This window comes from Fulmarus glacialis, unplaced genomic scaffold (genome assembly GCF_000690835.1).
Source record: "Fulmarus glacialis isolate BGI_N327 unplaced genomic scaffold, ASM69083v1 scaffold4371, whole genome shotgun sequence".
Classification (NCBI taxonomy): Eukaryota; Metazoa; Chordata; class Aves; order Procellariiformes; family Procellariidae; genus Fulmarus; species Fulmarus glacialis.
The window spans coordinates 4,196-19,878 of NW_009193252.1; the positions used below are offsets into that span (position 1 = coordinate 4,196).

Here is a 15,683-nt window from a genome sequence, read left to right on the forward strand (position 1 = left end):
AATACATTGTTTGGGAGATGAAACTTAGAGTAAAATCATACAGCTCTAAGCTTACATCATTATTTTGTCTCTGCAAAGAAAAGAAAAGCCTTTCTGTGCTAGGGATTTGCCTTGGTGCGGCCGACCAGTGATGTCTGAAATCAAGGCACATACCAAGGCCTCCTTTTGCAAACACAATCCCCCTTTCAGATCTGGTGCTAGGAGGGACTGAATGCCTCCAGTTTCACTGGGAATAGAAGGTACTCAGCACTTAGCTCTATCAGATATTTTAGGGGTTAATTTCCAGAAATGTAAATGGAATGGGAATGTTACACCACAATATGAAAAATGGTAAGAAATAAAAGTTTTCAACAGTAAACAAAACGGTGATACCGACCTTACCACCTGACCGATTTCTGATACAACAAAATACAATCAAATTAAATTACATGAATATAGCAATGAAATTTAAAGTCAAATAAACATAGGAGCTGATTCTGCAATCCTTAGTCATGTAAGTAGTCCCACTCATCGAGAATGAGGGATGCAAGATTGGGTCCTTAGCTTCTGCTTAGGAAGTCACTGTTGATTCAGACAGTATCTTTTCTAGCCAAAAATATGCAGCAAAAGGAAAGTAACATAAACAAGGCTAAATGTCAACAGTGTTTGCAGACTTACAGACACCATCCATTTGTTTGTACTGAAATGACTAGCGAACCATTTGGCAAATACAATGCTATTCACAGACCGGCCCTTTTATCCAGCAACACAAACTTCACTGGATCACTGGCATTCCCAGTTAATTAAAAAAAGGAAGCAAGCCATATGAGTTTGGTTTGATATTGCCATGCAAATGGCACTGCGACATCCAGAAGCGCGGCTGAAACCCAGGCGTGGGGCCGAGGTGCTGATCTCCCGTTCAGCAGTACGGTTTGTACACTAAAAGCAGGCCTTGGACCTCCTAACTGAAACTAAAGAAACCTCTTCAAAATCACCATAACGGGGTAAAGAGAAGTCTGCAGTAAAACTTCCACATCATTTCATCCTGCCTTGAAGGGAAAGAATATTCTGGTTACTCCTTCCACTGCAGATCAGGACAAAATACGGGGTTACTTAAGTGCATTACAAGGTACTTGGAGCGGGCAGGAGTACTACAGTTTGCTGCAGTAGGATCACCTTCCACTGCCTCGTAGCTGTCCTACAGCTTGGATATATCAGGCCTTTTGCTTCTGTTTAATACAGATTTTATAATTTAAAAGAGCTGCAATAAGGATTCAAGTGAAGCCACCACAAACAATTAAAAATCTTTTTCTGTATTTTGTATGTTGGTGGTAGTTCTGAAGGGGTTAGCATTATAATCTTTTTGGTTTTGACACCTGTGGCAATGAGCAATTTACAACAACTAAATTCTCTATTTAAACATTGGGGTAGAGCACTATAATTATGTGACAATAAAGCTGTAATAATCTGCCACAATCGATCTTCCCCTTGCCCAGCCCTCTTGTCTGTGCTGCAGTTCCACATTTGGAAGGTATTTCAGAAAGTTACAATGCTGAACATTTCAATAATTCTGTGCAATGCTGAACACTTTCTGCTCCAAGGGAAACGGCAAGTGCTCAGCCCTTTGCAGGATCAGAACTCCGAAGCTGCTACCATATACCAGAAGGGCCCTGCCCTGTTTTCATACGGTGAAAGAAGTGATAATGGGGTGGAGCCTATGCAGGAGAAAACAGCACTAATTGCAGAGGAAAGCAAGCATGAATGGAAGCAAATTAGATTTATAGAGACAACATGGAACTAATACTTTTGGACATCATTAAGTGTGGGTTCAATAGCACTAATCCATTAAGCAACCAGCGAACAACCAGGACTATATCTGGCCAATAGTTCTGCAGCCCACCAGCTCTTCTTTGAAAGCCTAGGTACTTCCCAAGCAGAAAATCCAAGTAGGGAAATTTTACCATCTTAGACACAAAGCAGAAAAATTTAAAGGGGAGGAGAGAGAGAAAGGAAAGGGTCTTTTCATAAATAGATGCTGTGCTGGAACAGGAGGTAGAACATTATTGAGATGCAACTACATGTGTATGGGAAGACAAGCAGAGAAAGAGAAGATCATGAATGGAAAGGAAAACAGATCTTCCAAAACTTAAATACAAAGTAGGTATAGAACCTCCAAGCATAACTTCTTGCATGAACAAGGGCTCTGAAAGCAGAGGACACTGATGCTCAAGACAGCTACCAAGCCATGGAGCCACTGCCCTGGGCTTCCCCTCCATGTTGGGCTACTGGCTGCCAAGCAGCAAGGAAAGGCATGTCTTGTTCTTAGAAACTGAGCGGTAGCAAAGATTAACAAGATCGGCTCCTAGGTATAATCACTTGAGATTCCAAAACCAAGTACAAGTCAGGAGTAACTCTAAATTAATCAATGGCATTTTTTTTCTTTCTTTCTGTTCTTTCCTATTCTGCTATATATGTAAAGGAGAAATACTACAAATATTTGTGATTTTTCTCAGCAGCATTTTGGCATGGAAATTTCTGTAAAAATGCAGTAATTATGGTTCTTTCCTAACTGTGTCTTTCATCCCTACAGCCTGAAGCATGACAGGAGCATAAACGAATTATGTGCACATCATCAGTCTCTCATTCTACATACAGGGAAACTGAGGACTGCTTCCCCCGTGTGTGGTGACTTTCCAAAACAACAATGTAAGTTGGTGGCATTCTCCTCTGAAATTAAACCCTTTTTTTTGTACCAAGATTTGTGCTTAAAAACTGACCCATTATCTTAAGGTAAAATCTGCCAACTAAAAATGATCCACATGGATCACTGAAGATCCCAGCTTGTTTTTATGCAGCCACAAATTCAACTCAATTAGTGTGGCCAGTCAAAGATGCAATCTCAGCTAACTGAAGCTAAGATATTTTATTTCAATTTTATTTCCACTGTATTCTGACTGCTGAAAGAGCACCACGCCTTGCTGTCTTGATTGTGCAAGGAGTGTATCAAGTGTATCAGTGTTCTCTCTTGAGATGTCAACAACCCACACATCATTGGCTGTAAAAAAAAAGGCAAATGCACAAAGTCTCTCGAAATACAAAGGAACACAAGAATCATGCCCTGGAATCGGGTGCTGGTGGTGGGTCTCAAATTTTCTGATCTTTCAGGCAGTAGGAGAGACAAAGGGAACCATGACTATGGTCATGGGCTTTGTGCAAGAGGGAAGGAAGGCTAATAAATGAACAGGGTGCTCCTGATGGCTAATCTGCAAGCGCAGAAACATCAGGTGAGATTTCCCGCACTAGCATGCACAGATGGAGTGTGATTTCACAGTATAAAATGTCACTGAGAAAATGAAAACTCCCCCAAAACACTACTTTCAAGTGGGCGGTGTCCAAGCCACCCAAATAAAAAAAGAACTACTGACATGGGGCTTGTTCATACTCTTCCACTTTTGCTGTGAGATACTGAGAAAAACGAAATAATATATTTAAACAGTCAACCTTAATACTTATATTCTGCAAACACTCAATAGAATGTCAGTAAAGAATTTTAAAAAGCTATTTTTGGAGGGGGGAGAAAGGAGGACTTGCACTACATTTTCCATTTAAAAATGGCTTAGAAAGTAGAACAGACAAGCTTCTGTTGGTCTTTTTTTTTTCTTCATACTTCAAGTCAAATCCATTATCACTGGGCAGAGCTTGTGAAAGTGATATGGTCTTTAAAATCATATAAACTCAAGCCATCATAAAATGTCCGTTGAATTGATTGGAAGATGAAACAAAAAACTAATGGAAGTAACATGACCTCATTTCAATAATAATGCTAGAGGGGTCTTTTTTGTTGTTGTTTTAAAAATCTTATGTCTGGGAAGAAGTATAAAGATATTTTGTACGAGGCAACTATTCTTAGTTTTCCAATTTTTTTACTTGTTTGTTTAGAGAGTAATTTCTCTGCTGTATTTTTTTTTTTAACTGATTGATTGTACTCCACAAATAGAGAGAAAAAACAATCCAAGTAGGATTTTACCAGCTGCAATTATATCAACTATCAACTATTTTCAAAATATCGGTAATGTAACTGCTGATTTTGAAGAATGTGGAAATACTTCCAACTATCTGAATTGGTTCTTAGTGCATTGAGACACAGAAGTTTACAAGTAAGGCCATGCAGATACTTGGGCTCATGATTCAGTTTAAGTAATGACAAGATTGTGAAGCCAAAATGCTCTAAGAATACAAGTGAGATAAACACTGTGAGGAGAAATCAGACTTTTTTATCAAACCAACTAATACACTTGGAAAAGCAGAGAGGGGCCTGAAGAAGGGGTTATGGCTTAAAGCACATATACTATCCTAGTAAAGTCAAACAAAGTTCCCACTAACCTTAAGTCAACCAGGGTAACCACTTTCAAGTGTTTGCAGATTTAGGGATTCATTTTAAATTGTCAGGCTTTATAACTGTTGATCACATTTTCTTTTCTTTTTTTAAACTTGAATACATTTTACTATGCATGTTCAGCTCTGACAATGAGTTTTCTGATTACTTTGAAGGTTAAGTGAAACGAGCATTACTGAAGTTTTTGTGTCCTTTGCTGACTCTGCTTTTTAAAGTGATACTGTTTTTCAAAGGATTTACACTCTAAAATCTCTTTCAAACAAGAACTATGCTGACAAAATAGGAGATAAATTGAAAAAAATCCTCATTCTCATTTGTTCCAAATAGATTAACTCTCATTTTTGTCAAATATGACGTGTGTGATATGAGGAAGTAAAACTGCAGTTTTGTAAATTGGAGACTAGTAAGGGTAAAAGGTAGTTTTGTTTGTTTGGTGTGTTGTTGGGTTTTTTTAATTACCTGGAGGCATATTCTTAATCAGGCAAATCACAATTTGTACAACTGCTAGTTAGAATAGTGAAAATGGTCAAGGGCAACTACTGCATGGGTGCCACTGAAACAAACCAGAAAAATACAATTAAAAAAAGGGGGAGGGGAAGAAAAGAAAAAAAAAAAAGGCTCTTCACCACAGGTAGACGCATTCCATGCACTTGGCCTTTGATTTCATTAATATTGTGGTAATTGAACACACCCCAACTCAAAGAAAGGAAAAAAAAAAAGAGAGAGAGAAAGCAAGGTTTGCTTGGCAAAGCATCCAGTGTTTTTCTTGGGTTGTTTCTTATATCAAAATACTGAAAAGTTTGCAAGTTACCATGTAAATTTTTTAAAACTTTTTCCTCCTTTGAGTATGCTAAAGCAGTAAGTATCCCCTTCAGATGCCACTAGCACAGATAGTCTATATTGCTGCTACTCTAGTTTAAAAAGCAAGTTCGTTCTAAAATCCTGTGTGAGTATATGCATGCAGCACTGCTGATTTCAATGGAGTAGACCACATATAAGACTAGAATTTGGCCCACAGGGTTTAACATTTAAAAAAAATGTATTACTAACAAACATGACTAAGTATATTTAAAGAGCAGCTTCATGATTCTGCACAAGTGTTTTCTGAAATGGTCTAAAAGAAGATCTAAAACTTACCACACAAGTCAGGTCTCTTGATACATCCACTAGTTGCTGTGCTACTTGCAAGTCCATTAAAGGCTGCTAAGCCATCAGAGCTGTAAGCTCTTAGGACTGACAACATGTTCATCTGCTTCTCCAGGACCTGTGGACCCTGAACTTGTTCGGGTTTCATCACTCCTTGTGCAGTTTCATGGGAGGATAGAAGATTCTGACTGTGCCACTGCTTTTCTGATGCTTGCGGCAGTGGTGATACGAGCCCTTGTGTTGGTTGTGAGGTGACTGCACTTTGTATATTGTCGCCTCCTTCACTGCTTTCTTTATTTAGGGCAGACAATTGCTTATTCATAATATCTGGTTCTGTGTCAATGTCCTCATCTTCAATGTTTTCTTCCTTGGAAGATTCCATATCCTCAGATGAAGCTATGTCAGAAAGGTCATCAGTAGCACTTTTATTTACAGAGTCAGAGAGCAGAATATTTGGGTCATCTTCGGATTGTGTTTTTATTTCAGATTCATTACTGGTGCAAGAATTTTGTGTTCCTGTGCCAATAACACCAGGATAAACACCAAACTGCTTATAGAAGTCTGTTGTAAAATTACAAAAAGTGGATTCCATGTGGCTGGGCCAGGCAGTGCTCTTTTGCTCTCCCAGAGTCTCTTTATTTTGTCCTTGGGTCATTTTCTCAGAAGCTGAGTCCAGCTGGCTCAGCATGTTTGAAACTACTGCCTCCTTGCTGGACTGCACAGAAGAGGGGAGCAAGCTCACTTTATTAACCGAGGCTGAAGCTTCTCTAGATTGGTCTTTGTTGTTCCCTATGATGTTGTCTTTACGTTTAGCCTTGCCCAGGTGATTGGCCTGGAGGTGCAGAGCCATTAGTTCCATAGATGAAGTTGTAAAGGAACAAAATAAGCAGCCGTGCCAAGCAATATTGTCTTGCACAGTAACAGATGAACCTGGGAGGGATGCTGCATCTGGCCTTACGGATAAGTCAAGAGGTTCATATTGTGACTTTTCTGTTTTTCGCTGTGAGGACTTGCTATTTATCTTTTCCTCACCACCATCTGAGCCCAGAGCTTTTGCTGAAAGTGGATCTGAGAGAGCTTTGTCCTTCATTTCTTTCTCTTTCTTCAAAGAACTTATGACAAAGCTGTCCATGAAAGCTTGTAAAGACCCTTGAAAGTTCACACCGTTCCCAACCATGTTCTGGTAAGCACGGCCAAGTTCAGAGAAGTGTGCTCCTTTGGAAGATATGTCTGAACTCTTCATATTTTCTGAAGATACTTCAGATGACATGCCAGCTGCTTGTCCTTGCTGATCTCCAGAAGACAGCATTCCTGACGTCCACTGCTGCGAGACCATGCCACTTCGGAAATCGATACCAGGAAGCCCCTTGAAGGCTCCTCTCAATATATCTGGTCTAATAAACACAGAACTTTTACTTGATGTCTCATCTTTGTGTTCTTGACTTGCAGTCTGCCCAGGGAGTGGTCCTGCTCCATTCTGTCGCTCCCGATGGTGCCGTTCCAAGTGGTATTTGAGGGATGCAGACTGAGTACCAGCATAATCACAATGCGGACACTTGTAAGGCTTCTCACCTATAGGTATGGATAAAGAGAAAAATATAGAGAAAGAGATTTAACTGTACTTTTGTGTACGGATAAGTGGAAAAAAAAAAAATCAACATTAGCTGCTTGAAAACAAGAAGATCTTAGAGCTAATAATTCATTTTTTAAAAAAGAAATGCCTTTAATTGAAGACTAATTCATATACTGAATATTTTTAAAATGGGTTTCCAGAATGTGGGGCTATTCAGGAATGACATGGTATCTACAAACAATTAGCCATCTTTTTCTTAATCTAACATGTAGAAAACTGTTGTAGAATTAAAACCTATGATTATGAAAATGAAGCATAACAATTTCAACCACAGTAATCATTAAAAGTACAAGTTTAAAAAAAAGAGAGACAAAGAATGTAACAAATGGATGGTTGCAATATTTTGTATATACAATTGCTCTAAAATTTGTTTAAATTATACACATGGAAACCATTTTTAAACCTAAAAATTTTATGGCACTGTTACGCAAGACTGAAATGAATGATTTAAGTCTTGCTCTGCAGTAAATCATGGATATAATTAGCAAATGGCATACTGCACAAGTAATTTATCATTATTTGGAGGGCACCATTCCAGAAGGATTCAAAGATCTGCAGACCTACTGCATTGTTTCTAAATAAAGAACTATAAATACAGATTCTATAAAATATTAATATCATTACACTACATTATGATTGCAGCATGTAAGAACATATAGTTAAAATAAAAAGTAGTCAATAAAATAAAAAAGAAATCGAGTAATAAAAAAAGTACAAAATATATTTAGTTTCTGTATTTGAAATTAGCATTATCTACTGGTTTTTGCAGTTCTTTAAATTTGTACTAATGGCATTTCTAATGCTCAAGTAGTAAAATGTGTAATTTACCTACTATAAGTGCTTTTCTAGGATTAGCCTGAATAGAGTTTTAAAACATATAAGATGATTTTCATGAATTAAATATATATTTGAATCCCACACTAAACTTTTATTGTTCTTCCTATACTTTAAAAGAGGTAGAAGATATTACACGTATAATAAATATTCACATACAATCATAAAGACATCTAAGCAGATGTACATCTAAATTTTTGCAGAGCACTTGTTAGCAATGCAGAGTTCCTTTTAAAGGAAGAAGTACGGAAATCCTCACTAAAAGTGACAGGAATCTGAGAGACCTGCAAGCTGTCAATATTGGCAATTATTTCTATGAGGGAGTTCAACAAGAAGAAGAAACTGTTTTCTCTACGTAGCTTTTTTCCCTAAGTGAGCCAAAAGACAAAGGCAAGCCTTCTCCAAATGGTATAATGGAAATAACTTGTTTTGAAAACTTCCTCCACAGTAAAAATGCTATATAATGTTATGTAGCTCACCAAACCAGCTGGAAAGTTACCTGTTTTCAAATAACCTCAAAATCTGCTTAAAACAAAACTGAAAGGCTTTCAAACTTTTGTTATTTAAGCTACAGGCTCAATTGAAAGGCTGGTAAATACTTGGGAAGCTGCTCCTCTCACTGATCGCAGGAATTTACTAATGAGATGCAACACCAGAACACTCAAATGACCGTACAGCACTGCGCGAGCAGGCTTACTGACCATGAACAGTAGCTGGATACGTGCTGCAATTCAGACGGGGCTGAAGTAAATTGCAAGCAGTGGAAATTCTAAATCCATCATGTAATCCAAAAGCTAAACGGTGAGACATGAGAGCTTTACATCAACCACATTAATCGACCTTTTTAGAGGAGAAAAGTGCAGCACCTCAAACAAGAGGTGTTCAGCAGAGGAAGAGGTAGTAATTAGCACTGTTCATGCTTTAGGCCTGGGTCCACACAGCTTAACAAAAAAAAAATCAGACTTAAACATTTCAGTGCAACTTCTGAGTCTTCCACAATCACCTAATTAAGTTCTGGCACTCCACCAACGAGAAGTAGGGGCTGCGTTTCAGTGGGAGTTGTGCAAAAGCAAACAGTTCCTACTGACGTGCAAGAATCACTAAACTGAGACGGATCACGTCTGTCTGGGTTTCCCTGGTCTCAGGTGAGAGTCTGAGCACACCCCCCCATCGCAGGCATTTTAGGGTAGGGACAAGGGGACAGAAGACACTGGCTGTCTATTTGCTTGCATTTCTGCAGGGCTGTTTGGGAGCGTGCAAACTCTGACAGCTGTGCTGCTAGTCAGAACGTGGACAAACATTAATGCTGTTTTTACAGCATGTACATACTGCAATATTTTTGAGCTGTTTTCTGTTATTCTCATGTTTGTCCCACCAGTTACTGTCAAGAGTCACTAGTGACCTCTGACACAACTTAGGTATTTCAAGTGTTGCCTAAGAAGTAATCAGACTGGTGAAAAACAAGTACCAGACTTTATAAGGTTAAATGCTCTCACTTTTGAGTTTTCACTCCTCTTAATTGAAAAGCTCTTCCTCAGCATCCCCTATGCCTTTACGGAAATGTTTAACACAATTATATTGAGCACTTCCTTTTATTCTAATGTTAGTTCAGTGTGTGTTTGCATTGCACATCAAGTGACACCATTAAAAAGTGTGTCCCAGCATTGCAGGCGCTATGTCAACCGTTGGATAACTCCTTCTGCAGGGAGGAGGAGAAGTTTGCAATATAGGCTGGACCGATGTTGCTAAAAACATGCAAGAGCTGTTCAAAGCAGTAGGTAGATGTAAAAATGGCTATAAGTGAGTTAAAATATGCTAACTAGGGGAAATACAAGTAATATTTTGTACGTCTAAAGTACCTTCACTCTAAAGCCCTGGGCACAACAACATACTCTTATTCTGAATTGCTAAGCCTTGAAGTCATTACATTTTCCGCTCGAAAGCCTCTTCGCTGAGTGAGCTTCCTTTCAGCAGAGGAGATCTGGACACAGCTCGCCACCAACGCCATAAGCATTGGACTGAAAGCAGACACTGACAGAGAAGTGTGATAAAAAGTTCAAATCTCTCCTAGCCTTGGTACACTGCCTCTGTGGTGCTCCCACCTCTTGCATGGCTAGAAATGAGATCTAAAGCTGAAGGTCTGAAATTGGACTCAATATGTAGCAACACACTGTGCCAGCTTTACAATACAGGACTGGCCAAATAATATTGTTCAAAGGGAAGTATTCAAAACCTCTCTCTTCTCTTTTAGATCCAAATATTGGCAGTGATTAGTTTACTTCAAAAGCAATCTTAACTGCTGCTATTTTGAGGGCAGCCATGGGGAGAAGGGAGTAGGATGGAATAAGTCATCTTTGAATCTTTTAAATTTAGTGTGTCAGTATTTCCTAAATCCAGTAATTGTGCAGATATTTAGATGCTATTTCATCCAATTAACAACCAGCTATGCCCTGTGTAAGTCCCTGTACAAATGACAAAATAGAGTTACAAGCTGCTGTGCGAAAAAGCCCAACCTAACCTCAACCAAACTAACCATAACCAAGCCAGTTTCAATGGAAAACCCAAAGGACCCCTAATTTCCAGGACTCTATCAGCAGCTGCAATAGTATATGTCCAAAGAATACTACAGGGGACAAGAGAGGTAGGCTATGATTCTTGTTAGAAGATAAACCTGTTTGTATCTCATACTTTGAGGAAAGGTTTCAGAGAATTCATCCTAGTGCAATGACTACCCTGGTAATATTGCCAAGAGCAGTGTCTGGATGAGTTATTTAACACTTAATATCAGTTCACATAAATTAACGTTGCCATGTAGGAGTGAGGGAACATGACTTTTTCAAAATAATTTTCTGCATTTCATATCCAAGAGTCATTTTTCATTGTTCACAAAGGCAATGACCATCCTGATCTTGCTAATTCCCTGCTCCGGTTTGCATCCCTGCAAACCTTTTCACAATGGAGTAGAAACAGAGAATATTCCAGTGTGTACAATAAAAAAAAAAAAAACAACCTTTTCGAGAATAACTTATCTGGGCAACATAATCACAGTTCTGATCTATCTACTGCTCTGGTTTACAAGACACAAGACGTCTCACAAGAACTATTTTATATTAGGATACAGTAAAACAATAAAAATTCAACGCTGCTTGTAAAATCTGCACAAAAGCTTGGTAGATAACTGGAAACAGACATGTTGCCCAGTAGAAACAGGCCTATTTCTATAGAAGGTTGTATAAACAACGCAGATGTATAATCTATGCAAGCTATCACCAGTCCTGCTCGGAACGCAATCTAATCGTACTAGTCATAGGAATTATCTGCTACGGGCTGTGCGAGGAGACCACAGCCAGATTATAAATAGAGTTACAGATTTTAAGGCCAGAAGGGACAATTATGATCATCTAGTCTGATCTGCTGTACAACACAGGCCAAAGACCCCCACATGATAATTCCTGCATCAAATCATAACTACAATTTGAAACAAAACTTGCTTGTTTTAGTTTAAACATATTCTGTTTCAACCACAGCAGTGTAGAAGAATCCAACATGTCCCTAAGTAAACTGTTTGACTGCTTAAGTATTTTCACTGCTCAAAATGCGTGCCTCGTTTCTAGCTTGAATTTGTCTGGAGTCTGCTTCCTACTACTGAACATTGCTACGTTTTTCCCTGCTGATTAAACAGGTTTTTTTAATAAAAAAATCTATTCCCTAAGGAAGGTACTTGCAGATGGCAAACCAGTCACCTCTTCACCTTCTCTCATTCTTGAGTGGAACACCCTTCCCAATTCTTCAATGTCCTTTTAAATTATGGGTACCCACTAAAGCTTTGATGAAATTTCAACTTGATATTAATCTTGTACAGTCCAAGACAGTTTACATCCATAGCTACAGCAATCAACTAACAGCTCATATTCTGTTGCTTCTCTACCATAATCCTAGGCCCAGTTCATCAACGCCTCTAATATCTGTTCCTTTACATTTTGCTGATTTAAAATTCATACTGTTGAGAAGAGCCCACTTGACTAAGTGACTAATCAGTGCCTCCCCATGATTTTTAGCATCTTACCATTTTTGTACCATTGGTAAATTTTATCAACAGTGATTTTATATACTCTTCCAAATTATGATGAAATACCAAATAGATGGAGCTGAAAGCACTGCTGTGGAACTGCCAGTTTACGTGCCACTTCATCTCTTGTATACTGGGTTTTTTTGGTGGGGGGGATTGTCACATAGGACAAGCTACTTTCACAAGCTTTGATAGAAAGGGATAAACTTGATAAAACTTACTTTCATAAAATAAAATTGAATTAACTATGCTACCAATTCTTAATTAGTTAACAAATTCATGCTGTAATTTTACCCAAAACTTATGTCAGGGTAGTTCATTTATAATTTCAAGGTCTTAATATTCTTTCTTTTGGAAATACTAGAATAGCCAGAGCTTTTTTACTACTACGAGTGCTCTGGAACTTGCTCCGTGTTCCAAGACTTGGTTTTTTAAATGAAGTTTAATGATTTGGAGAGCTCTTCAGCCAGGGTTTTTAAGACTTTATCTATAAGTTATCCAATCTCATTCATTCTAAAAAATATTAAAATGTAGTGGGCTACAGCATAACAGCCTCATTACTTAATGGCAGAACTGTATCATTGGAAAATACTTATAAAAACCTTCATGCTTCTTTCTGAGAACAGAACAGAAGAGTATTTAGTCTTCTATGCCATGGTTTATAATTTTTATCCATTCTTGTCCAGTATTAGCAAGATACCAACTGTTAAACCTGCCAGATCTACAGAATTTTACCCCGTTCTCCATAACGCTAATAGCCACACACATACTTTTTTACTACTACTTTGTTTCCCTTATCAAATCTCTGTACTTCTTAAATATCTATTTATATTTAGTGCTGTGGACTTCTTTATTCATTTTTCATACTTAACATGCAGCTTCTTAAAAATCTGTACTGCACCCTACACTCCCCTTCCCCACTGAATGCCCCCCCTCCTTTTTAAATAAGATTTCTTAAGGAGTTTGTTTGGGGACTATGCCCCTCTGCTCCTCATAGTGCTGCTCCTCAGTACAGCGAGGGCTGTGCATCAGTACAAGAACCCCAACACCTAATGCTTTGGCAGCCAGTAGTGGGGTTTTGACAGTCACTCGGGGACAACGTGAGTTGCAATTTGATCCTATACATTTCTAAACAAGCTATAGTTTTCTTTCATGCAAAGCAGATGAAATCAAACATCTTATAATTCCAGAGAACACTGCTTAATGAAAATACTGAAAACATTTTCCAGCATTTTTTATTTTACCATTGAAACAGTTATTGATAACCTATTTTATCCATTGTGCAGTAGATATTTTAGAAATGAATTGCTGTATGGTTTAATTAGTTCATTATTATGCCTATTCTTACACGGTAATTTCTTTTATCATTCTAATCATTCACTTCACACTTTTTAAACCAAATGGAATATCAAAGGTTCTGTAGGATTATTTTTGGATCCTGCACATGTTTCACCACACAATTAATCTGTTTGTCAGAAACACTAGTTAATGTCTTCTCTTTACTACTTTCCTTTACTAGTGATTTTCCTCTATTCTGTAAGATGAAACTACCTCTACCCTGTAAAAGGACAGACTTTTGATGCTTTTGACTCAGTTTATTAAAGATTTTTCAATTGTGCACTAGGCATTACAATAAAATATTTTAATTTTTATAAAGTTTTATAATTGAATATTTTCCTTTATTTATGTCTCATCTGCAATATTTATTTAGTCTTTTTACATGTCTTTACTTAGTTAAAATGCAGAGAGATAAATATGGTTGTTACTTTGCAGGGAAGATTCAGTACATTAATATAAACTGTACACTAATTCCCCCAAAGCATATATATATGTTGTAAACCTGAAGACTTTTTACACAGCTGCTTATTGCTAAACAGTGCCTTGTCCAGAAGGGGACAATCTGTGTCTCTAATTGCTGTCACTGAAGCTGAGATTCATTATGTGACTTTCCCATTAAAATGTGAGCATTAATTTGTATAATGAAATATCACCCACTGCAGTGTTCATTAGCCATGCCCTACTGTATACTGCACATTGTTAGCTACCTAGAAACTGTAGTTAATTTCACTAATGGATATTTCCCTACTTAGTGTTTGGTAGGAAATTTATACTGTAACATTACCTCTTAAACTTTTAAGGAAATTTAAATTCAATCAATTATTTTCAACAAAAGTTTGGGATGTCATTAAGACAGGAGAATAGGCATGCTGTACAATGTTAAGGATGGGAAATCTGGAGAAATCTAGAGAAATGAAAAGTCCTTTTAGTTCATCTTAGAAATGTAAAAATAAAGGATGTTCAATACCAAAATTGTCTCCTCTTGGAGCACACATACCCATTTTCCTTAATTATTCATATTGCTCATCCCACTACAAGCGCCTTCAGAGAATGGCAACAGGCAGTCTTTTTTAGGAAGAAAATGTGAATTGAATTCATTTAAAACAGCACCATTTTTACTGTATTTCATCAGTTCATCTAAGCAAGTTTTAAAATTGGCTAGTTACATTTCCAAGGGAAAATGCAGTAACACTGTAAATGTATATAATACATCTAATACATGTAAGATGTGTGTCATACATACCGCAACATACTCTCAGTTAATGGACACAGCCCTGCCAAGTTTTTTCTTCCTATCCCTCTTTTTCTTAGGTTTGTTCTGTTTAGCACAATCCAAACCTTCTTCAGGGCTCTACTTCGCTCATGCACATTATTCTTTTTTTGTTACTCAAGGCATTTAACTGTGCCAGTTATACTGGGAATATACCTGAGCATCTAACGACCACACAAACCCAAACTGGTCTACAACTGCAGTAGCTTCTGAACGCTAACGCAAGGTGCACAGAGGTGCTAGAGCTAATCTCAGGCCAGCCCCTAGATAATGTGTCACTTGTCAAAGGCAGAACGTAAGAAATTTTAATTTTTTATACTTAACTCTTTCTGTGCAGTCCAAAGGCCTAGGCATGTAAAGTAAAAACCACACCCATTTATTTGATTTCAGTGGGAATTGAGAGTGCTTAAGAACATAAAGAAGATGCTCAGCTCCCTGACTGAAGGAACATTAAATTGCTGCTCCCAGAGGGGAAAAATGGAAACTCTGGAAGCATCTGCATATCGCACATTACGGGTCTGAGATACTTAGATGGTTTTCCTTTTCACAAAGTCTGAGCACCTCTAAGCCTTCTGTGTTACAACCTTCTCAGCTGTATTATGTATTATTTTACAAGCAGGACGCTGAATCACAAAGTGGCCAGTCCACCCACATATCTACTATGCACTATTGGTGCATATACATGCTTTGCCCTTGTTTCTGCATCTCTTCCCACAGTGAGTTTGTGTGAGTTGAAGTAGGTAGCTCTGAAGAAGCAAGTCCATACAGCCCATCTCTATTCACTGGCCAACATAAAAAAGTCATCTAGGAGGACTACAAGAGTTCTGTCTGTCTTCTCTAAGCCCCGAGGCTCTGAAGCATTTTGCCCTGAGAGTCCTTCCTCTGTTCTCTCGGGGTTGTACTAAGGAACTATCTTGTCCTTCACCTGTTTTTAGAGCAAGAAAGAGGAGAAACAGATTTCACATAATTATGCCCTTTTCTTCTTATCATATGGGAACAATCAGAAATCATATCTTAC

At 38.0% G+C, this 15,683-nt stretch overlaps 1 protein-coding gene across 1 annotated transcript in view; it reads right to left on the reverse strand.

The window, feature by feature from the left end:
* Window positions 1-2,261: 2,261 nt before the first annotated feature.
* Window positions 2,262-15,683, reverse strand: part of ZNF536 (zinc finger protein 536) — a 68,919-nt gene continuing 55,497 nt past the window's right edge. The window contains exons 3-4 of the mRNA XM_009587368.1: window positions 5,513-7,093; window positions 2,262-2,308 (exon numbers count right to left, since the gene is read on the reverse strand). Coding sequence (XP_009585663.1) covers window positions 2,262-2,308; window positions 5,513-7,093 — 1,628 coding nt within the window. The remainder of the gene's footprint in view (window positions 2,309-5,512; window positions 7,094-15,683) is intronic.